Source organism: Marasmius oreades, chromosome 8, assembly GCF_018924745.1.
Source record: "Marasmius oreades isolate 03SP1 chromosome 8, whole genome shotgun sequence".
Classification (NCBI taxonomy): Eukaryota; Fungi; Basidiomycota; class Agaricomycetes; order Agaricales; family Marasmiaceae; genus Marasmius; species Marasmius oreades.
In genome coordinates, this window is record NC_057330.1 from 1137233 (window position 1) to 1160993 (window position 23761).

Below are 23761 nucleotides of genomic sequence, written 5' to 3' on the forward strand. Positions count from 1 at the left end.
TATAGTGTTTTTATTGAGTGGGCGTGGTAGAGAGCAGTGCCAGAGAGGAAGCTCTGAGAAACGGGTGTTTCAAATATTAGTCACACTATGTCACATTGCCGAAGTGCCTTACGAGTGACCGCTGCACCACAAAGGCGGATGTCGAGCGAGACGGTGGAGAGGACGCGATGCGGACGTGTAACCGTGAGTATCCCGAAATACCTCGGCTAAACTCGGCTAGCCGGGACAGACTCATTGCCATTTGGGTCTTCGGCTGAGCTCGGCTGAGCTCGCTTAATAGTTTACAATAGGATTTAGTTTAGGAATCGGCCACGGAGATCATTCAGTACTGTATATCGAATCTTGGTGGGATCCTTCTGTGTCCTAAAAACAAATAAAAATAAAAAATATGCTGTCTAAAGTTGATATATAAAGAACCACACAGGTACGTGATGGTTACGACCCTGCGCAAGGGGGTCTGTGGGAAGCGACTTAGGCGAGGGCACAGAGCACAATGCATTTGCATTTGCACGAGTGCAAGTGCAAATGCAAAAGTGACCTGAGCCTGCTCGGCAACGGTAATGGACTCTTCACACTGACGACTCAATGCACTTTTGAATTGTATCATAAACTTGGCAGTTCAGGGGCTTAGTGCACCGGCTACGGCCTACATAAGTTTCAAGCCGAAGTCCAGGTTGTACAGTAGCAAGCCGCCACCACCGATGATCAGCATCATGGCGTGCGATATCGAGCCAATCCCGCGTTGTTTTGCGATGGATGTACGTGTCGACGATGTAGTATGTAGACCGAAAGCGAATATAAGTACATGTCAGGGTATTGTAGAGACTTCTCCTCGTTAAAGTTTGGCCGATCTCCGAACAACTTCATCTCGAATCACGCGGCGCAAGATCTTGCCGCTCGATGTTTTGGGTATAGACGAAACAAACTCTACACCTCCTCGAAGATGCTTGTAGGACGACTTTCTATTTCCCAAATACTGTCCCCGAGTACATGAGACCTCACGCTTAATATGCAAAAAATCTCGAAACAATACCTCTATTATCGAGTTTCTGACACTGTCAGGATGCGGAGATCTACTGACGGTTGACGGTGAAAGAACGACAAAGGCTCGCGGTACTTCGCCACCTAATTCGTGAATCAAGGTGACGATTAATTCCTATGAACAGAGGTGAATAAGCAATAGATGGCTTACAATATGGATCAGGCATTCCGAGGACGCAGACATCTGCCACATCTGGATGGTCTAAGAGACATCCCTCCAGCTCGGCAGGGGCAACTTGGAACCCTTTCACCTTGATGAAATCCTGTAATCGTCTCAATATAGACTCGACAGGAAGAGAACAAATACAGGACTTACGTTGGTTCGATCGTGCACGAAGACGTCTCCGTCACTGGTAATACTGACCTGGTCGCCAGTACGGACCCAGCTGTCATGTTAAAACAAGTCATCTAAGTGGTTGCAAGAATAAACCTTCCGTTACTCACCCGCCCTCCCTGAACGTTTCTCGATTTCTATCAAGTTCGTCAGGACAAGCCCTAAAGTCTTGAGGTGAGACTTACGCAACATCGTTATTGAGGTACCCCAGAGCCACTGAGGGGCTCTTAACATAAAGTTCACCTCTTTCTCCCTGTCTGGCTAGAGAACCGTCGCTCCTGTACACTCTAGTTTCCACTCCAGGAAGAATTTTTCCGGCACCTTACACGAGTTTAGAGCTCAAGTTGTACCAGCTAGTGGGAAGAATTACGACTTACTTCCTGGAGGCCCTCTTTGAGGCGAGATCATGGCTACCGTGCACGTAGCCTCTGTTGACCCTATAAAATGCTGAGCATCGAAGACGCACAATCTCCATCCTAGCTGTCTTACCATATGCCTGACCTATCTGCGCCCTTGGGAATACCCCATGAAGCGAATGTTGCAGCTCTTTGGGAACCGGAGCTGCCCCAACTATGACATATCTTACAGTACGCAAAGCTTGCGTATTTGTTGCCGGATGCTGCGAGAATCAGTCTAAGAAGAGAACTTTGAAGACGTCCGAGTTCCTTACTTTACATAACGAGACCGCTTGAGGAGGGACAAGGCTACGACACGTGCAACGAGTCTGTTTCAACTCGAAAGCAGTGAAACAGAGACAGGGAGAATGCTTACATGAGTGTGGTGATACGAAAGCGGGATATCAGGTTGAGCATCTCGAGGAAGTTGTATCTTTCAACGACAACGATAGATAACTGAAAGGTACCCGATTAGGGTCGAATGGATCAGTGCAAGTTCAAAAGAAAACTTACTCCAGAGTAGAGAAGGAAATGGAGCTACATTGTGACGTTCTCGATTGAAATGCAGCGCTCAATGAGGATCACGATGGCGACTTACGTTGATGACAAGGCCAGCGGCATCTGCTATCAATTAGAAACTTGCTGGATCGAACAGAAGGCTGTTTAACCTACGAAAAAAAGGAAGGACTGAGGAGAAAATCAGTTGCAGTGCATACCGTAGGCAATCAAAACGCTACCTCCTAACGCAACGTCACCTGTTCGCAGGCCTGGTACGGTTATACCTGTTCGGGTATGTATAGCCATCTGGATGATATTGGCGATGAAGGAACGATGTGTTATCCTGACGACCTAAGATTTTGTTGTTTACATGAGGTTGTGGGAAGAGGATCGCAAGCTCACCTTGGGCAAGCCGGTGGTTCCACTGCTCAGACAAAGCGCTGCAACCTTGTCACCAAGCCCCTCTCTGGGCTGTATACCTTGAAATGACGTCTCGGTCGTAACCATATTCTGCGTCAAGATCAAATCAGCGACACTAAGAATTCCATTCGATGTGCGTTCAAGGGCGATGACGCGATCAAGTCCCAGTCCAGTCGACCGCTCAGCACACAGTTGAGCTGTCTCGAGAGCAGATGAGTGGGCTATGATTAAGGTCGGTTTAGTGAGGCGAATATGGAAGGATAATTCTTCCACGGTAAAATTAGGATTGGAGAGCCTGAAGGGCAGGAGATTATTGAGCAACTGAATCATAGCATCGCAGAAACGGTTATAAGTACGTCACAACGGCCCCCAAAAGGTGTGTCGCCCACACCAAGACGGGATAATCTGAAGATGGTGTCAGTTTCGCGTCGGGGCATCGGAAAACATCCAGTTTCTTACCGACATGATTCGGACTTGATATCAGTACTTGAAAAGTTAAAGTTTCAGAGTCATCCCGCCGCCAAGTTGAATGAAGACGCTTACCAACGTCGTCTTCTTCTATGACAGAACGTTAACAGAAGTGACAACGGGCGCGTCGAGGTAGACTCACCAATTCCGTACTCGGAACGCAGAGCAGATGCCAATGCCAGCGTCCTCGAGCGAAGCTGTTGGGGGCGGCATTAGTCACTATTCGACGACACAGAATATACTTTTGGCACCTCCTCTATTACTATCATCCTTCCCGACTTCTCTTCGATAAGGTAGGGGCGCTCTTCATGTGTAGTAGTGTGGGAGTGACAGTGGTCGAAGATGAAATGGGCTAGGGTAAGGTGACGAGGTATGGCTGGGAGAGGTAGCACGTCGGGAGTGCTTTTGGCAGGGTATAACAAGTCCGCCATGGTGGGTTGTGTGCAAGACGTGTTGCTCGCATTTTATATCAGGACTCCACGGGATGGGTGTCCGAGTACCGGAGCTTTAATGTTTCTTTTGGGACGGACCCACATTGGTTTTGCGGTGTCAGGATCAATGCTTCCATGGTGAGAGGTGCCTAAAGGATTAAAGACGCCGGTCTGAACGCCGGTCAGAATTACCGATCAGAGCTCCCTTCGTGTCCGTCCCTTCACATCGAGATCAACTGTGCTTAGAAACCGGTTCAGTTCATGCATAAAACACCGGGTTATTGAAAAGGTATTTTACCGAACGTCCTGACATTTTCACCAGAGCTCGGAAAGATAAACTTGGTTGCCGTTGATGTGTTAGAGTCATCTTTCACGGGTTAAACCCATAAGCAAGGACGGCAATTGCCAGACAGCTTTCGCAACGCCGCAATAAATCATTCAGGTATGTCTGCGATACCTTGTAAGGTTGAGAATATGATCCAATATAAACTAGTATGGAAACTTTCGGACAGTGTGATTCATCGCGGCTCCCAGTGTACCCCATGATAGGTATTCCATGAATTCTTCCTGTACACACAAGAGCAAGGGAGTATAATGAAAAATCCAAAGAAATTTCTGGATTTTCATCAGATACTAAAGAAGGCGAGAAGGTTGACATCTAAGTACTCACCAAGAGTGCCACAAGAGCCTCTCCCAACATAACTCTTGCACATCTCCGACTTTTCGGAAGAAGTGGCGGCGATGGTTTGGACACTAAAACTATTTCCTCAGCCTAAAGTTACAATTCGACGTAACGAACTGAGTCGGCGAATACTAATTCGCGGCCGTAACGGTTGCGGCCTGCCAGCCATGCGTCGAAGTGTTTTCAGCGAACCCCGAAAAAAAACTACGTGCCGTAGTGGTCAGATGAACAGGCGTGTCGGGGAGCAGAGTGAGATATGTATACCCCAGTGAATCGTGACACTTGGATAGAAAGTTCGGAGCGGGATCCAAACAGGATTCCGAGGTGACCGGGCCATGAGACAGGCTGTAGAGAACATAATTGCCAATGGGGACAATAAATCCGGACCTGGACTATGCGTCATGGAACCAGCTCTTGTGGAAGTATTCATGCTTAGTGGCAAATTCAAAACCTGTCATTTGGTGATATCGATATCCCACCCAATTCCAGCAGGATTCATCAGAGAAAGGTCATTGATTACACGGAACCTTCGTGTCTCCTGTCGCGAGGCTGATTGAAGGACGGAACTGAAGACTTGGCAAAAGCACGGATGAATGTAGTTCTCGTGTTAGCATCACCACATGGGAACCAGAAATCGAGGGTACTGACTCACTATGTACTTGGGGTATAAACCTTCTGACTCAAACATGGTAAAAGATTCCGGTAAGCAATGGGAACACGAATAGACGGGAGAACGAGAAGAAATAAACTTCTCACATTTGGAATCATTTGGAATCATTTGGAATGGACCTGTAGGTCACGCAGTAGTTCAACAGCTCTTCGAGGTGCAGACAGAAACCATTACGCACCAAACATCCTCCTCCCCAATACAGTGGGGTAGACAACTATTTTTCGGCCTTTGAATCAGCAGAATCGGGAAAATCGCAAGAAAGGCAGGTAAGAAGATTATGGGTGGACGGTAGGTTGTTCAGCTGCATTATCCGGATTTGATTCTCGGTTTGATGGGCAACGGTAAACTTAGTTGGTCCTCCCGTCCATACATACCGTCCAAAGTACTTTCCTGTGCTATAGTTGTGCGAGACGCGATTGGCATCACAAGCAAGGATACTCGTTATTTGATATCTCGGTCACGCCATGATTCTCACACCTCGGCATGTCGAACTATGCACGACTCCTTCAACATCTGCATCAAAGGGAGCGTATACTTCCTCTGGAAACCATCCAAGCCGCTCTCTCTCATCATCTAGCAAATGTTCAGCCTCTTCCGACACCCCTAGTAGCGACGGCAATCACATCCAATCTCTTTTTCGCAACACCTTTCACACTTCCCCCGCTTCAAAGTCTTCAGGTCTCACTCAGACATGCATTACACCTCAAATACGCGCTTTTGGATAAACCCAAGGCCTTGAATCCATCGATTTTCTCACCGAGCATCAGATCTCAGATGAACCAATGGGTTTCAGATTTGATGAAAGGATTACAAGGTGGCCATGCAGTAATGAGGTTGACTACCGGGACTGGTGTGTTACTCGGACTCGAGGATTTGAGGAACAGCAGGGACCTAGAGCTTGGGATTAGACGCACGGTCGAAGATGAAATTGTCGTTGCTTTCGCGGAGATTATGGACTTGTACAAACACGAGCTCAACGAAGACAGCCAAGATCAAGCAAGCATAGCAGGATGGGAACGAGAGTTTCAAGGAAGTGAAACGGCCTCCGAAAGTAAGAAATCCGTTTGCTTCGTGGCCTTCCGTTTGCTCAAATCCCGGACAGTCTCTACCATTACACTTTGCTTAGTCTTAGCATGTCATTCATTACCGTTCATTCCGCCCAAGAAACTACAGACGCTTCCGCTTGCTAGACTCTCGAGGATTCTTACGTTATCCGTCACTTCCGCTTTCCGAGAAGGAAATTTTCTCGAGGAGGAAAGCCGTAATGGCAGCGGCTCCGTGAGTAGCTTTTTTTACAACACTCCTCGGAGCTGATGTTTGGCTACTTGCATTATAGTCTGCGTTAGTTTTCGATGTGATTGCCCCACTTTCCAAGCTCACATCACTTACACTGGCTCTACTGATTGACTTGCGAGCTTCCGAAGGGATCGATGTCGCCGCTAGTGTCGAGGAGAAACTCTGCCAGGTCTGTGCTAGGGTAGAAAGTAATATCCAAAATATTTTGGAGCATTCGGGTAAGACACTCACCTTTATTACGCCTCAAACTGACCTAATCTTGACTCTTTTCAGCGGCGAGGGATTCTTGGCAAGTCCTGAAAACGCTGTTATTCTCTTGTGTAATGATCACGGAAGCCCTCCTTTCTTCCTCACTTTACATACCGCGTTCCGTCTATTCTTCCGCGACGACAGTGAATTCCAATGGGATCAAACTGGTGACTCCCGCCACACTAGCGCTGTACACGTTACGGATCCTTGGCCATCTGTCGCATGTCGTGCACCAGTTCGGGGGTGTCACTTCGATGGGCGTTCCGACCGAGGATGGGAGCGCGGGTGGCGTTTTCAAAGAAATGCGGAAAACGTTCTATTTGGCGTTAGACATTCTAACCGCCACTGCTGCAGAGGAAACACAAACACAAAGCCTGTTGGAAGAGTTTGTGAAGGATTTTTGTCAGGCGGTCAAAGTCCACGATTCTCCTTCAACAAGTGAGTATTTACTATCTATCAATCATTCACTTTACAAATTCATCCGTCATATAGGTTCATCCCCCATTCCTGTACACCTAGAACGAAATCAGCTTCTCTCCAAGACGTCTTATACTTTTGCGTGCATTGAACAACTTGTACCGGTTCTCAGCACAGTGTGTCTGTCGGGGGATGTGTGGTCAATCCTTGAACCGCATCTCCATCTCCCCGAAAGTGATCCAGACACTCTCAAGTCGCTGAGAGAAACATATGAAGCTGCTCATTCCGTCGTCTTGGCGGTGTTTGATACCAACGCCAATAGCTACGATGGCAACGTTAACCATCGAAGTGAGCTATCAACCTTTGCGGAACATTTGGTGCCTTTCTATGTAAAGTGCTTGATCGAGGTATGTTCAGCATTTCATGCTTCCTTATACTAGCCCTTATCTCAGTTGAACAGAACTCACACGAAGGTCAACTGAGTACCGTGCAGCTATGTATGGCCTTCAAAGCCCTGCTCCGCAGTGCAGCGTGTTCTCAAACAGAGAGAGATGGTTATGGTAAGTGAATTGCCAAGTTGCGTCGCTTTGTCACTCAATCAAGGAATGTGGCTGTAGCCGATCAACCAGTGAATTATACTTTAGCTTGGTTTTGCATCTCCGCAATAGTCGAGGCTCAAAAAGTTCTGGAGGCGGAGCTGGCCTCGGAATATAGAGCATTACAATCCGACGGCGGGTCTCTTTCAGGGAAGACCTCAGCTCTTCTAAAGGAGATGAGACTTCATCGACTGAGGATGGTCATGATTGCGGGTCTTTCCGCTGTGCCGCACACCTTACTCGCGGAGTTCCTGACCGAGCTTAAGCGAACTGTACTCAACCATGCTGAGCGTGCGGGCCCTGAAGTAGTACTTCACACTCCAGACACGAGGAAAGGCAAGGGGAAGGGGAAGGAAGAAGAACAACGAGAGGCTCCAGTTGAAATATCAACTATGCTGGCAATGCCCAAATCCAGCACAGACGAGAAAAAGGAAGAACTGTTACAAGCCCTGTACCTTGAGGCGACTGAACGTGTTGGGGATCGGGAGAAGGAGTTCGTAATATCTTGGTGGTACGACAATCTGGACCTGTTAGGATGCGAACTAGGTTCTTACAAGAAAGGAGAAGTGAGGTCAGAACCTTTGGCAGGCAGGATTGCTGGTAACGAGTCTGCGACTGCGTTGGCAAGGTTGTAACTACATATGCTTCATCAGTGACGATACCGTGTAAGCACTTATCTACCTATCGTGGAGGTTGTATTTGTCCGGGCGCCCACGACCTTACTGGGACCGCCTCGCGTGCCTTGACGGTGCGCTTTTCAAACAAATAACTACATCTCCGAACCTGCCATGCCAACCCGATAGTCATCAAGGGCCGTTTGATCTTGTGCATGATCATACGTGCCGCTGGAACCTGCGATGGCGGTGGCCAGGCGGGTTGGAATTGTAATTAGCTGTCAGTCAGACTCTTTCGTGGGTGACAGAGTTGATGCTCAGCCTGGTAGTCAACTGTAATTTGGAATGAGAATACAAGCAGTCGTTGCAGTGGCAGACGCAATACAATGCAGTGGTCAAGGCCGGGACGGAGATGTTAGATGACGTGGGATCGTGAGAAATTATTAGATAATAGGGTGTCCGGGGGTCGTCGTTTGGGAAAATGTGATGCACGCGCTGGGAGCCTCGTTCATTCGTCTGCTCGTTTCATCTACAGTTCTGCTAGCATTGCTAGCACTGTTGTTCATCTTGCCAGGCAGCAAGTCGTCTTCGTCGATGCGATCTTAGACTCTCAAATGTCCCCAGTATCCGATTCTCCTTGGCCTCTTCAGACTCCTGCTCCTCCTCCTCCTCCAAAACGTAGACGACTTGCCCCAAGGCAGTCAACCTTTTTCGACCAAATCGAGCGGGCGCAACAGCAATGCCAGCTTTCTTCAGGCAACGATGTCATCTCATGTTTCCCCACAAATGAAACTATTTATGCCCAAAATCAGTGGGCAGCATTCGTTTGTGCGTCCACATCCACACGCTTTTTTTCTGGGGAGCAGTTTTGATCTCTTTTGACAGGGAACTCTCGTCTACCCGAATTCACTCAATTTGGTAAAGTAAACGCATACCTTTTCGATGGCGACTCTCGAAAGCAGGTCTTAGCTGTTCGCAACCTAGTCAACCCAACAAATCAAGCTGGCACCCTTACAGTACTGGTGAATGATACATGGTGGGGACCGAGTGGCGCTCTTTGGAGTGGAAGTAACATGTCGCACTCGTTCTATTGGGTTGTGAAGCGTGCGGACCAAGAGCTCACTGGCTCCGAGTTTACTCAGGCCCATTTTGTTGCAGTTCGTGAGTGACCTTTACTCATCTGATTATGAACTTTCCTTATTTCGTTTTTGACAACTAGAAACAACCTATGCCGACTCAATAATAGCGTCCATGTCGACTGCATCATTTGCATCCTCATTATCCGCCGCATCTGCCTCTGCAGCATCAGCCTCTCGCGCTTCTGTCTCTTCTCATTTGACCGCCAATCCGACCGCAAACCCGACCGCAGGTAGTAATATTCAAAATAGCGGGGGTTCTTCGTCGTTCCCTAAATGGGCGATAGCCGTCATCGTTATCCTTGGCTTTGTTGCAATCGCCACCACCTGTCTCTTGATTTTCTTTATCATGCGACGTCTCCGGCGGCGGAGGGAGATGGATTCCAAACGTAACTCGATGGGTTCGGCCTCACCCATGATGGCCCATGCCAACAACGAACCGCAATCACCCCTCCTCGCAAGTCATACTGATCATCGTGATTTCCAAAGCTCTGTTGGTCATGGGAATCCCGTCGCTCCAGCAGCTATGGGTACCGCTGCAGGTGTTGCATTAAATCGTGCACCCAGTCTTGTTTCGCCCGATGGTGCCTCAACAATCAGTCGTGCGGGCAGTGCAGGAGAAGGTGGACCGTTTAGCGGCGCCGATGCGGCAATTATGGCCGATGCCTTCAGAAAGGCGTTGCGGAAACCCGACTTTGCGGGGCGACCGGTTGAAGAAGGGGATAGCCCCGAAAATCCAGAAGCAAAATCAGAGTTGTTGAGCCGGGAATTAGCGGAGGAAGGTAGAGATATAAGAAGTGTTAGCTCGTCGAGAGGGGTGAGAGTAGAGACGTTGAGTGACAGTGGAGACACAGCTCACGATATCTATCGTTGATGAGTCTCTCCGTTCTCCGTTCTTTCTTGCGAACTCTCGGCAAGGTGCTACCTTCTGTGCCTTGCCTGTCTGTATGCGATTCCTCGTTTCATGTTTCTCGTTACTTACATGGGTCTTGTATGTAGATTTTACTTGGTGACGTTATTTCTTCTTTATCCTCTTTCCCCGCCGTGTACCTTTTGACCCCATCTTCCAAATTTTCCCCGCTTTCCGATTGACACTTTCTTTCTCCACTTTTCTTTCCCGTCTTTCCTTCAGTAAACTTCTTAGTCTGTGTTGCGGACGGACCCTCGCCGTGCTTTACCCAACCTTTAATCGATTGATGTTCTGTAACACTTCGCTTTCATCGCTTTTACACATTCGGACTCGAGAATCTTGTCTTGTTCATTTAGTATTGGAAGTTCATTACCTACGTCTCGTTGACTCTGCAAATCATTTCTTTTCGCATTTATCAGCAGGACTCGACGCTGATGTGTGTTTCTCTTCTACTATATCTTTATTCTCTCCTTTCTCTCGTTTGGGAAGAAGTCCCTGTTTGCGCCGCACGGCATTTCCAAGTCACTCGTTTTAATTTCCCTTGCGACGGCTCCACAACCCATATATCATTTTCCACGATTCCCTTTAGCTAAATTATTCCCTCTCATTTTTCTCTCTACGAACTCTTATGAAACCTTTTGTTGAATCAAAAGCTATAATTGCAATGTCAGAGGCGTTTTGTTGCGCGACTCCACCTGATAATCCCACATTGCCGGCCCTGTTAGGCGGAACCACGTTATACGTGGTCCCGCCTAATTAGGCTGAATTTTGCTCGCCGCCCCTTTGTCAAAAAAATGATGGTTTCGCGGGGGGACTTAGAGCCTTCTTGAGCCTCAGAGCCTTAGACCCCCGACTCTAACATGTCATGGCGCTCGGGCAGGCCTCGTGATCGATGTCGGTGTGCCTTAATCCACCGACGCCCGCCTCCCGCCCGTTTCCCGCCCTCTCAATACCCTTTTAATACGAGTTCCTTTATCTGCATGTTTTTTATTGGAACGGTTACTGTACATAATATATAGAAAACACTACATGAAAATACAAGGGAATTCACTCTGTGAGAGCAAGTACAGCCTCCAGAGTGCTGCTCAGCAGCTCATCATCAGACTCTTCCTTCTCCTCTTCTTCCTCAGACTCAGTGCCTAGATCAACCTGTCCATGAGCTCCAGAGACTGGCGTTGGTAGCTCAGGGTCCTGTCCCACTACTATGCTACCCTGGCAGCGCTCCTCAACTGTCTGAACGGCCTGGCCTGGTGTCAACGCGGTGGGGATGAAGCTGGGAAACTTCTGCAGCTTCTGGAGACGATCATGATGCATTTCAAAGGCACGTCCACGCCTTTCGGCATGACAAAGGATTTGGTGGGCGAGGAGAGGGTTATTGGCTTCGTATGCCTTGAATTTTGCTGCCAGGTAAGTCTGCTCATCTTCCATGAAGGTCATTAGTCGGCGGACCTCGACTTGAATGCGATCAATTTCCTCTCGAGCTCGTTGCAGCTGGTAGTACCCGTCCAAAGCGGCTCGCCCTCCTGGAGTTGCCCATGGTTTCTCTCGAATATCAAGCCGAGTTTCTCTGAGGAGGTCGAAGTCAGCAAGGAAGGCGTATTTTACGACTTCATCCCATTCCAGAGCTGCTCGGTCGGGGAAGAGAGCAGCGGCGGCTTCGTTGAAGTTGTTGAGAGCTGTCTTGATGGCCTGTGAACGGGCTTTTATCACCTTGCCAATGTGTGAACGAAGATTGTAGCCTGAGTTGTGTTTGTTAGCTGGAGTAGGTAAGAAAGTCCAGGACTGGCGCACCTGTATGGGATCTATTCATCCGTGTCAACTCAAACAAGCGGGCAACGATGAGACTTTCTAGCTTGTCAAGGCAACGTTGATACGTTGCTCGTTTCACCAAAGTCTCAGCCTCCTTCCAGTCAGTTGAGTCTGACGTCCAACAAGCTTCCGGCGATATGCCCATATGCCTCTCCAATGCAACCACGTTGTTTCTTGCTGTGTCGACGTCCTCAACCATCCGTCGACGCTGCTTGTCTAGCTCCGTCGCCTTCCCACTTCGTTCTGGCAGCTGGTCTGTGGACGTTACCCAAACTAGCGAGATGCTCTTCACGGCCTCCCTATATAGCATATTAGCAGATAACACAGACAGAGAGGGCAGCCACGTACAGTGCTTTATAGTACTTGCGTAAGGCCCGGAAATAGTCCATTCGTATCGTTTCATCTTCTGGCTCCTTCTTCAAGGATGCCAAGTAGGTCTTCTCCTCGTTGAGCCAAAGTTCTACGTCTCTGAAGAACGTGACCCCCAGAACCTCCAGCGACTTCTTCACGGCATCCTCAGTCTTGAGTATCTGGGCTGCTTGCATAAATTTGTCAACCAAAAACTTGCTCAGTCTCTGAAAGGTCTCAAAGTCGTCGGTATGGCGTATGTATGCAGAAATGGTTTGGTGGTGATGGAAGGAACTTGCATGGTGAACGGAGCTCGCTAAGTCATTTGAACGAGAGAAAAATCTCTCGCAGGTCTCCAGATCTTCCTTCCCCACGCCCTCCACATAGGTACCCAGATTCTCGGTCTGACAAAGTCGATTGTGCCCGTGTCCGTGAAATATGGGGACGAGGCTCTTGTAACGTTGCTCCTTGGCCAGTCTACCAAGTGGGCTAAGGCATAGCGTGGACCCAAACTTGCACCCAATGTCGTACCCTCCACCAAGGCATTCACCGAGCTCAGTGAGCAGGCGATGGACCACAGCTAAAGGGTACTTGAACCTGAGAGCTGGTCAGTTTAAGTGAAAGTCGAGAGGAAGTCATAGTACATACATTTCCCCGCTCTCGACCATATCAGCAATGACCAGGACGAAGCTATGTCGACATAGCGCAATGAAGATTCCCGTCTCCTCGTACATAGACCATGACCTCGCAGTGTTACCCTCGTTCATGTTCTGCCATCTCTGCTCGCAGAGATTCTCCTCTTCCTTGACTTCCTCCCAGACCCCCCAATTCTCCCGAGCCCATTTGTCCACTTCCTCACGGCTCAGGTATCGGTCATCCAAAATCACTCGCGAGTCCTTCCGTTCTATCGATGGCCCTGAGCCAGTTACCTTCTCACCGTCCTCGTCCCAACTGCCTGCAAGCCGCTTCATTCGCTTCAACGAGTTGTTACCATCCATGGCAAAAAGCATCCTATAGCAGAGCTGCTTTTCACCCTCGAGTTCGTACATGCAGCAAGGGCAGGCGTTCTTCAACTGCCAATCTCTTGAAGCACGGCCGAGGGCAATCTTGACGCGGCGTTCAACAACGCGCGTCAAGTCGTGGTAGAGGTCGATAGCGATAAGGAACTGTTGATAGAGGTACGGTCGATATACAGTCCCGTGAATGGCAGCAAGTCCCTTGACAAACGCGTGTGCTGATAGCTTGGGACAATGTAACGAAACAGGTACAAGGAATTCGAACGTGCGAGTGGATATGGCGACGCTGGGATTAAGTGGAGAGCAGGGGACAAAGCCCTGGCGAATAAATGCAGCACCTATGCTGGCATCCAACGCCCCATCGATGTAAATTCGCCCTTTTCGAACGGCTATAAAACGTCAGATGTTTCTATAAGAAAGAGAGATGGAGAACGTACCAAAGACATCAACCAATGTCACGTCCAGGTAAGGGAGGCTACACTCTTCAATGTCTCCAGGGTCAGCTCCTAGGCTTTTGAGGCCGTAACTCCAGGTCATGTAGGCGTTGGCCATGGATTCGAGCTGGGGTTTGAATGCAGCCGTACGCTTCTCAACCCTGTCACGGCGAGTCCTCCAGTCTCTTCGTTTTCTAAGATATTTAAGTAAATGGTTCCTCGCAGAGCAGAACGAACGCACTTACTTGTTACCGTACATGTTTTCTTCCAACTCAACCACGAGGTCATCAAGTTCCCCACCTTGATGACTCGTCTCAACAGTAGAATCGCCCTGCAACACGCCTTCCACAAAATCAATGTCTACCCATGGACCTCCTTCATCTCCGCGTGTATCCATGAGGTCTGGGTCGTCAAGTTGGGAAGGTTCAGAGAGGTCAACACGAGCATTCTTTCGGATACTTCGAATCTCCTTCGGCTTGTAAACGCGGGAACTGTGCAGATGACCAGCGACTGAGCTGATGCCTGAAATGTGTCGAATTTTGCGAGAGCTGCTGCTGCCCTTCTTTTGTAGCCTGACCATCGAGGTTTCTGTGGTGTGACGATGGGGTCACAGACGCGTCCAGGTGTGTGTCACAGGCACGTCTCTGTTGATTCCAACTTCAATGTCCAACGGTGAGCTTCTTAATTTCTCTTGTCTCCTCAACACCTTGTATTTTTTTTTTTAATCTGAGCTGTCTCGTTTCAAATGGAATCGCTCCCGGGTCCAAGGGAACGAGGCAGCTCGGGTTAAAGAGGTATGCAAACGTGTTAGGGAGACAAGAGCTTGGCTACCATACCTGAGCTGACCGCCCCTTCATTCTTCACTAGAACAACAGATACGCCCATCGCGCCAAGTATGTACGTCACTATTCTCGCAACCAAGTCTGACGAAACCTTGCAGCTTCGGAATGGTAAAAGCTATGTGGAATTCAGCGGCAAAGAGGACCTTGACGTGCAAACCCTTGCGGCATTTGACCCGGAAGTCTTCACAATAAGCGACTCCTGCCCTGCACTCGAAACACTGCTTCAACAGGCGGTTGAGTGCGAAAGCCAGGCCCCTGACGACCCCATCGAAGCCTTCGACGAAACAGCAATGTCCTCAGCTCCAGACCTACCCGCCACACACAACGTCAACAAAAAATGACCCTTCGTCGAGAAGACTGAGGCAGCACACAACGGCCACCGGCACAGGAAGCGAAGTAAGAAGCGTGCTCGCCTGATTGGTAGCGAGGGTCACCTTCACGGTCGCAATGCACCGGCGATTCAGACGTGCATCGCTGTTCCGAGCAACGTGGATGCCTTTACACTACCAGCCGCAACAGGGGGATACATTGGCAAGGACCTTACAGTTGAGAGAGGGGCAGTTCGTGACGTTGAGTGGTTCAGATCCCAACCGGGTTGGACTTATTTGAAGTGGGACGGCAGGTGCATTTGCATTCCTTGCCCACTCATTCCCTACCGTCTGACCCAGCCACCACTAGCCGCGCTCTTTCAATTGTCGATAAGGCCCAGTGCCTTATTGTCGTTGGACTCAAGAAGATACAGGACAAAACATACGACGACAACGTCAAGAAAGTCGCAGAGCTCTTGGAAAGGGCTCGATCCACAAAGATGACGCTAGGCCCAGCCGACACCAACCATCTTCGTGGAGAGGGCTTTCCTGCAGCTGCTTGCGGATGGTCCATGGGTCAGGGCCAGAAGCAGCCTATGCACACAGGTGGAAAATATGCGGGCGTCATACAAGAGCTCATCGCCGAGCCTTGCATCCAGCGAGTAGCATCTGTGCAAGACGGTGACTGCGTCAACTCTCTTACTTTATTCCGTTAGCTGACCGCTCACTTTAGCTGGGTTTGCGTGCTGGTCATTCAAGAATTACAAGTACTATTTGGATGCTATGAAGAAACTTGGCGCCTCTGTCGAACGATTTGAACTGAACTTCGAATGAAGCCAGTTTGCGTCCATTACGTTCAACTTCGGCCCTCAGGTCTGCACTTGCGAGCACACTGATGCTAAAAACTGCCCGCATAGCATGTGCGCAATTACTGCTGCAGGCAAGTTCGACCACACCAAAGGTGGCCACCTGGTCCTCCCAGATCTCAAGGTCATCATCGAGTTTCCTTCCGGCTGTACGCTTCTTCTTCCGTCCGCCATTCTTCGTCACCATAACACCCCTATACAACCTGGTGAGACACAGTATTCAGTCACGCAATATAGTGCAGGAGGGATTTTCAGATGGTTGGAGTACGGAAATAGGACAGAGGTTGAATTACGGGCTCAAGACCCCGCCCGTATTCAAGAAGTATATGCAGAGAGGAAGGGTCGTTGGGCAAAGATGGTAAACATGTTTGTAACTCTAGATGAAGTTCGTCAGTACCACAGCGCAGTATAGTACATCTGCACCTATATACATTTCTTGTGTGTCTGTACTGCTCTCAAAACGTTGTTCATTTTGCAACCTCTTCTATATGTTGGTGACAATGGATATAACTGTGAGGCTCAGTGAACTCTGGCTAGTGCTTAGTAGTGTGACCTACTCTAGATATGTGCTTGACGTTCCAATACAGCATCAGGTGGATAGTCAAAATATGTTATATATACACTACTTTACCAACTTGAACGAGTTTCTTGACAAAGATCAAAGAGTACAACTTCGGCAGAATTTGCATCGAATGTAGCATCGATGATCGAATGTAACACGGTGTCGCGTCAAAAATTGAATGTCACCCGATTACCACTGTTTCGAAACATGTCTTACAAACATGTGGGAGGACCTTATTTCCGAATTTTTATGATGATTCATGTTGAAAACGTATGTCGAGCGTATAACTAGAACTCCGAGAGCATCACCATGATCATATTTGTCACTTTCCTACAAGTGCCAGTTGACATCTCAAAAAAATTTCTGCGATTATTACTCCTCAGTGAATACACGGGCCTTCTGTACGACAAACATCTGACGAACATCCGACAAACTGAGGTTGAGTTGGAAACACAAAGAAGGCGAAGTGTGGCGGGCACGAGGTTCAGAGAAAGGTCGGCGTTCTCGGGCATCGGACTTTGTACATTTTTCATTGCCATAGGACTATTGAAAAACCATACACAGAGACAACGGTACATAAATTCCAATACTACAAACTCAGCGTCCATTGTCGGGTTCGACCTGCGTTCAGCTCTCTCGAGAAGAATGTTTCAGCCTTTAGACGGCTGTGGAAGACGTAGAGAGCCCCACCACGCCATCCTAATCCATCTCTCATGGCTGGAATGCTGAGTTGCAGGATGAGTACGGGATATTAGAAAGGGCAGAAATTAACTCACGGGTTTGGATACACGGCAGGGTGAACGCCTTGTGACACGACATAGAACTGGGGTGAGTTGCCATCTAGTGGCTCATCGTTCAGGGCGTCAATGACCCCCGTTCGAAATGCTTGTTGATAAACTTCGCGAGCGAGTTCAAGACTTGGAAAGCTTTTGAAAACGCCACCTGGTAAGCGATTGTCTGGATGAATCTGGTAGCTTTGGTGATTGACGTTAGGGCCTTGGATTCTCCAACAAAAAGTAAGAACACTTACAAGCGTTGAAAGGCGCCAGGTCGAGCTCCTCGGTAGACTACAAATGCTTTTCGCTCAGAAGGGGTACCAGGTGGTGACGTTGCAGCAGCTAAGCTGAGGATAGGTGTTGACAAAGCCGGTAATGGGCGAAGTATACCACTCAAGAGTCAACCTAATATCAGAGCTACAGGAGTAGCACCAACACCAAATCAACCCAAAAACTAGTAAACCTCCGTGTAAAGTCTATCAATAACTCTACACACCAGGAAAGATTGCAAGGGTGGACTGCTTGGCAAAGGTTACGCACAAGATCACAGTCTCAATATCATATGAAGTTCTTATGAAATCAATGTGTAACTGCAAGTGTAAAACACCACAGCTACGGGGACTCTAGGGTTTGTAGGGGCTCTGTTTATTGTCCAGTGGACTAAGTGGGACTATGAATTTCGTCTACAGTAAGACTAATTCGAACGATTGGAGACTATTGCCCTCGACGGACACGAAAACTAAGTCCTCGGCGGACACGAACGCTAAGACCCTCGACGGATCACGAAACAGTAATCAAGACCTCGGCGGCCTACGGACGGATAGTTCTCTAGTTTTGACCTCGACGGTCTCGTATAGTTCAAATCAAATCTTATCTTATCACTGCACAATGACAGGGCAAATCTCTCTCTATTGGTGTCAAGAGCAGTTACTCACGGGCAACCCACTCAGGACTTTCCTACGCACGGGTAGTACTTTTTTATCTACGGATACATGAGCTGCTTTTATACTACTTCTACGCTAGCTTTGTAATCCTATCTCTACTTGTTCTATCTCTAAAAATAATGCACCGTAGCTACGAATCCATGCGGAGTCTTATCGCTAGGGACTGCTACATGTGCAGAATCTTGTCTACGGAGCTTTTCCGTATTCGAATCATATGTTTTGGACCAATCTGGACCGTTCTTCATTCTTGTTTCAGCATGTAGAATGGACCTACATAGGCGTACCATATGGTATTTCCTGCCTACGGACCTTATCCTGCATTTCGACATTATCAAATCATATGGACTTTGTGTGTCCAAGTAGTTCCAGCATATGGATCCAGAGTTCCGAATCGCCATAGCACATGAACAGTGTGGACTCCGAGATCCGTTGTTCATTCCTGCCTGGTTCCTAGGTACTCTATCTGTGATCTGGGATCTGTATCATGTCTTTTTGTCTTTTCCTCAGATCGGGACTCGATCTACGGTCATATCAAATTTCTCCTAGTCTGTGTGGTCCTATGTCCGATTTCTTGTCAACTAAATCCCCCGTAGAAGTAGGTACTCCTAGTATGAAGGTCTTTTGACTTTGTTAAGTTCTGCTACAAACGGTTCTGTGAAGACTACAAGTCTTCTAATAGTACAATCCCTTGATATGCCAGTGCATAGTAGAATGTAGAGAGTAGAACTCAGTGAATTACCGCTTAAGTCCTCTGCTCATAGTGTTCTACAGGTTTCGAACGGTCATACAGTTTTCTGACACGATCTACGGCTCTCTCTAACTGGTCTAGCTGCGCCTACGGCACATTCTACTAGCGGCACTAGCTTTAACTAGCAATTCGGGCTCACTCTAGTTCTTAATACGATAAATATCGCTCCGTAGCACCGTTTAAAGTGCAAAAAGAACCGTGTAGCATAGTCAACTAAGTCGCATTACCGGGGCGGAGCTTGAGGCTGTAGGTTGAACCTGAATCTGATAAGCAGGGGGATCCGAGCGACGAAGCTCCGGTGTTCGACGTGTACTCGATGTGGCTTGATTCAACGCCTGTAATGTTCAACTGCATTAGAAGGCTTTGTGTACTTGGAACGATTGGGTTGCACACCTGGTCGCCATCGTGATGGAAGCTGTTTGCCCGCTCTCTGAACCCCCCCGACTCCATCTCCCTTTCCGATTCTACCTCCTCTGATTCTGAGCTATTCGGCGTGTAAATATCCTGGATAAACGCAGTCACTTGATTGCCGGATGAAAATAGTACCTCGAGTCTTCGATAATCACGGTCTTGAGGGTGCGACCAGTGGTTCTTGCAGCGTCATCTTCATCTAGAAAGCAGTCAGATGTTAGGACGAGATGGAATGGAGGTAAAAGTCGAAGACAACGCTTACCAAGAAGTGTCTCTGCACGACTTATGAGCCTGACTGGTGCTCAAAATTTAATGCAAAGAATCAACAGAAGGGGAAGCACCTACCTCGCCTTTCATGGTCGTTGCCTCGATCTATCTCTGAACTGGGAATGAGGGAACTCCATCTTGTGACCTTGAAAGAAGTGAAGGCTCGCACCGTCTAATATATCTCCCAGTGAGTGGCTTTCAAAAATATCCTCTGATTTTCTTTGCTGTCAAAAAAATCGGGACGGCAGGGCAATTTGGCACCTCACTGTCGGCATTCAATGCTCGATTTTTGCCTTTCTGTCCTGCAGTCATCTGTGATAATGCGGTCGTAGTGTTAGTATTCAATTATAGAATGAATTATGGGAACTTACGAGCAGACAACGGTGGGAGAAGGAAGCAAAGTTGGAAGATGAGCGCCCATCTGCCGATCAACAGAAATTCAACTCACGTGATTATTCACGCCTCTATACGATCCCACCATGGACCTACACGACGCGTCCTATAACGCGTTATTCTGTTGGTATGTATTTGACGGTATTCTGATAAAGTGCTGGCCGTTATTATTTTGTTGATTTGTCTTTCAGTCCGCGTTATGGCATTCAACAATTTTATTCCAGATTTTTCTCAGAAAAATTCGCATCCCAACCATCAAACGCCCTCAGCAGCCTACCCAGGTAGTCACGGCTTGTATACTTCGAGTACCAACGCCAGCCTTGCTGTTCATTCCATCGGCGCCCAACAATCTACACCTCAGTTCACCACACAGCACTTTTCATCCTACCAGCTCCCATTCTCCAACCCCAGCTCCGAATGCAAATCGTCCACGAACGTTGAAGACCTTCAAAACTGGGATACCGAGGGGTGGCAGAAGACCTTCCAAGACATGGACTGGGACCTCATCAACAGCTGCGCAGGTCTCGCTAACGAACTGGAGGGGACTCAGCTATCGTCAGGTGTTGCTCCACCTTCGTCTTCTCCAGCTCCGACCAACGATGCTGCACTCACGTTCATTAACGAGTTTCCTCCACCTCCGTCTCCCTCACCACCTTCACCCCCCCCCTCCCTTCAGACAGTACCTTCACCTTTGAATGCAGTTCCGCCTTCTCCGTCTCCACCGCCACCCCAGTACCTCCCCCCCGCAGAGCCGCGTCGAACACGCGTCGAACACCCTACAGCGAACCGGACTCAGGGACTGCGAGAAAAGAGATACAGGAGAGAGTTGACCGCAGCTGAGAAAGCCGCCTGAGCTGCAAATCTCGCTTTGAATAAGCAGAAACGAAAGGATTTTCATAGCGAGGTTGCAGAGGCACTCGAAGCCTTCCAGGACAAACTTCGAGAAATCGCCGGCAGTCACAACAAAAAGCCAGAAGAGGCTTTCGAAGTAGCATGGTGCGCGTCGAAGTTGAATAGGAACCATGCCACCTCCTCCCACAATGCACTTCTACATTTTGTAACCAAGCAGGAGAACGGCGGTAAATTTCTTTTGACTTTAGCCATTCTACAACTCAACCCTACCAACAGGGCGTATACAAGGGCAGCGCAAAGACCTCGATGAGCTCAACCACATCATGGCGAATGACCCCAAGTACAAAAATCTCAAAGATGATCCTGGAGCCATGGCCAGGCTCAAGCAGGAGCTGGACGAGGATCGAGCAGTGAAAAGGGTGGGGGTTTGAACTGCCAACCTGTCGATCTCCCATGACGTGCGACATGTCTTTGATAAGTGCATGGAAGAGGTACGTCTTTCATCTCAGTTTTTGCTATAGTGTATCGCCAATACCTATGAATCTACAGCTTATTCTGCTACACAAGCGTACCGGTATACGTGCGTTTCTTTATCTCACAAAGGGTAGCGAGGATTGCCCCTCTCAGCCAGCATGGGGTACGACAGATGACGACGTTCAGTCATTTTTTCGACGGCAATTGGGAATCGAGCCATGGTCATTGATGTCGCAATTCGAACTCTGGGTGTATTCTCAAGGCAAAGGTAAGGGTTGATGCTATTGATCAATGCAAGACCAGCGTTATGTATGTTGACATGAACGTCCTTTTTCCTAGGTACTCAGAGGAGAACCTCACAACAATGGCGACAGGAATGCGTTGGAATGCTAACCAGCTTACTGTGTAAGTCGTCTTCGTCCCCACAGAAACTTACACATCTCTGACTGCTATGGTGCTCTACAGAAACAACGCTCAAGGACTTCAAGCAACAAATGTGCTATGGCGACAACTATCGTCGCACGTTAGTCCATACCCACGGAGTGCGGCTCATTGGATGGCCATTCATGGAAGACCCCGAAGTTCAGAACGATGACATCCCAGTTCCAGCTGGCCTTGCACCAGTGCCGAAAATTATCAGCCCCTACAGCATCACGAGCATGGACGACGTCAGAGTCCTTCATCGGCGACTCTCAACCGACGAATGTTACTGGGTTGGCCTCTCGAATTCTGAAATCAACGAAGACCAACGCCTCTTTCGGGAACGATTGGAACGGAACCAACTTCGAGAGGAGAAGAGCGGAAAGAAGCAGAAGGGGAAAGCAAGAAAGAAGAAAATGACAGGGGTAGAAAAAGGGAGTGCAGAGGTTGTTGAGACTGATAGCGAGGAGGATACGGGGAGCGTGGAGCAGGGTGTCTCCGCCTCCGAGACATCTGCGGTTGCGAAACAGGTGACGAAGGTTGGAGGACGTGGAAAGAAGCGGAAAGGAGTGGCCACTGAGGGCACGGAGAGTCTGGTACAGAAGAAGAGGAAATGCGCTGCTCAGGACAGTGACAAATCAAAAGGGAAGAGCAGCTCGAAGCCTGCTGCAAGCTCAACCAAGCCAGCCAAGAAGCGTAGCATGAAAGTGGTAACGTCCCAGCTACCATCAGCTGCTACGTTCAGGAGTCACGCCACGCTCTCTGACACCAATGAATCGGGTGATGACAAGAGCCCCTCCCTTCCTGAAAACAGCTCTCAGCACACTTCCAACGTCAGTACAACGTCTACTGCACTCACCACGCCCACTGCCGCTTCCAACGTCGGCTCGCTGTCTATGGTATCTACCACACCCAACTCCAACGCCAGCCTGCCATCCAATGTATCTGACATACCCACCTCTAACGTCGCCGTACCATCTATGGCACCCACCATGCCCATCTCCAACGTCAGCGCGTCTGTTGTAGCCACACCTTCGCTCCCCATTGCCAACGTCGACGACAGCCTCTCCCATTCTTCGTACCACCCTCTCCTTGCACCTGTCAACCCTGGTGCTGCATTCATGCAGGCATAAGGGCATAAGACTCCTATCACTTACTAGACACAAATCTACTGATTTTCCTAAGCCTCTACCACATAATATACTTGTTTTATGGCTCTGTATATAATTACTATGCATGGAAATCATAAAATGACTTTATATCGTTAAAAACTGCCGAAACTACTACATGGGATGCCCTGAGAGGGCGGGAAACGGGCGGGAGGCGGGCATCGGTGGATTAAGGCACACCGACATCGATCACGAGGCCTGCCCGAGCGCCATGACGTGTTAGAGTTGGGGGTCTAAGGCTCTGAGGCTCAAGAAGGCTCTAAGTCCCCCCGCGAAACCATCATTTTTTTGACAAAGGGGCGGCGAGCAAAATTCAGCCTAACAGGGCCGGCAATGTGGGATTATCAGGTGCGCGACTCTTGAAGCTTGAAGTTGCTGACTGGATGACTTCCCGTAAGGATGTGCAAATAATCTCCTTTCAAATAAAAGTTTTGATGTAAATTGGAAATTGGGAAATTGTCGAATTATTTGCAGATGCCTCCCGCAATGCTGGAAATTTGCATGAAGTGCTCGGATTTATCACGCGTGTGGTAGCTCGCCAAGGGCGTAAGCGCGGACAAACTTCCATATCTGGGCTGGAAATCATGTGGACTCACCTCGCTTAACGAAATATTGCAGCAAAAACAGTTTAGAAAGGGGTCGCTAGGCCTTTCTAAATTCAAGAATTTAGAACATGCCCTGATGTTCAGATTCTGGTATTTGTTGCCAGGTATCACTCGCTTAACATATCGCCGATGATTTTCAGCGTTATTTGCAACGATATTTACAAATAATCCTTACGGGAAGTCATCCACTTTCCTTCAACTGGTCTGTGGGCTTGCCTGCGAAACTTCCCAAGGAGTTACCGAGGGTCCGGTATTAATCAGGCCCGTACTCTCGTCATATGCATAATGCAAGGCGATAATGCAGTCATTTTCATTTAAGCTTGACTCGTGGGTATCAAGCGTCAGCGATTGCGTAGGGTC

At 48.7% G+C, this 23761-nt stretch overlaps 7 protein-coding genes across 7 annotated transcripts; 5 read left to right on the forward strand and 2 right to left on the reverse strand.

Moving 5' to 3' along the window:
- Positions 1-835: 835 nt before the first annotated feature.
- E1B28_012273 (uncharacterized protein) lies at positions 836-3587 on the reverse strand (the record flags this gene model as incomplete). The annotated part of the gene is made up of 20 exons (XM_043157363.1): positions 836-976; positions 1034-1125; positions 1193-1304; positions 1358-1427; positions 1486-1512; positions 1561-1696; positions 1753-1812; positions 1865-1994; positions 2046-2079; positions 2147-2226; positions 2284-2307; positions 2369-2391; positions 2443-2457; positions 2508-2619; positions 2671-2983; positions 3045-3093; positions 3148-3174; positions 3232-3246; positions 3299-3353; positions 3408-3587. The coding sequence occupies 20 exons, from the start codon at positions 3585-3587 to the stop codon at positions 836-838; spliced, it is 1695 nt and encodes a 564-aa protein (XP_043004730.1).
- A 1835-nt stretch (positions 3588-5422) lies between these two features.
- On the forward strand, positions 5423-8284 carry E1B28_012274 (uncharacterized protein; the record flags this gene model as incomplete). The annotated part of the gene is made up of 7 exons (XM_043157364.1): positions 5423-5990; positions 6042-6217; positions 6276-6453; positions 6509-6922; positions 6977-7308; positions 7362-7461; positions 7519-8284. 7 exons carry the CDS (start codon positions 5423-5425, stop codon positions 8130-8132), a joined length of 2382 nt encoding a protein of 793 aa, XP_043004731.1. The 3' UTR covers positions 8133-8284.
- Positions 8285-8511: 227 nt separating this feature from the next.
- E1B28_012275 (uncharacterized protein) lies at positions 8512-10853 on the forward strand. The gene is made up of 4 exons (XM_043157365.1): positions 8512-8939; positions 8997-9272; positions 9331-10192; positions 10247-10853. The coding sequence occupies exons 1-3, from the start codon at positions 8531-8533 to the stop codon at positions 10119-10121; spliced, it is 1476 nt and encodes a 491-aa protein (XP_043004732.1). The 5' UTR covers positions 8512-8530; the 3' UTR covers positions 10122-10192; positions 10247-10853.
- A 351-nt stretch (positions 10854-11204) lies between these two features.
- E1B28_012276 (uncharacterized protein) lies at positions 11205-14344 on the reverse strand (the record flags this gene model as incomplete). The annotated part of the gene is made up of 6 exons (XM_043157366.1): positions 11205-11896; positions 11949-12265; positions 12315-12911; positions 12963-13719; positions 13768-13958; positions 14010-14344. The coding sequence occupies 6 exons, from the start codon at positions 14342-14344 to the stop codon at positions 11205-11207; spliced, it is 2889 nt and encodes a 962-aa protein (XP_043004733.1).
- Positions 14345-14426: 82 nt separating this feature from the next.
- On the forward strand, positions 14427-14947 carry E1B28_012277 (uncharacterized protein; the record flags this gene model as incomplete). The annotated part of the gene is made up of 4 exons (XM_043157367.1): positions 14427-14436; positions 14533-14558; positions 14632-14661; positions 14705-14947. The coding sequence occupies 4 exons, from the start codon at positions 14427-14429 to the stop codon at positions 14945-14947; spliced, it is 309 nt and encodes a 102-aa protein (XP_043004734.1).
- Positions 14948-15053: 106 nt separating this feature from the next.
- On the forward strand, positions 15054-15748 carry E1B28_012278 (uncharacterized protein; the record flags this gene model as incomplete). The annotated part of the gene is made up of 3 exons (XM_043157368.1): positions 15054-15200; positions 15229-15595; positions 15648-15748. 3 exons carry the CDS (start codon positions 15054-15056, stop codon positions 15746-15748), a joined length of 615 nt encoding a protein of 204 aa, XP_043004735.1.
- A 5467-nt stretch (positions 15749-21215) lies between these two features.
- E1B28_012279 (uncharacterized protein) lies at positions 21216-22760 on the forward strand (the record flags this gene model as incomplete). Its single annotated transcript, XM_043157369.1, has 3 exons — positions 21216-21224; positions 21283-21475; positions 21673-22760. 3 exons carry the CDS (start codon positions 21216-21218, stop codon positions 22758-22760), a joined length of 1290 nt encoding a protein of 429 aa, XP_043004736.1.
- Positions 22761-23761: the final 1001 nt, after the last annotated feature.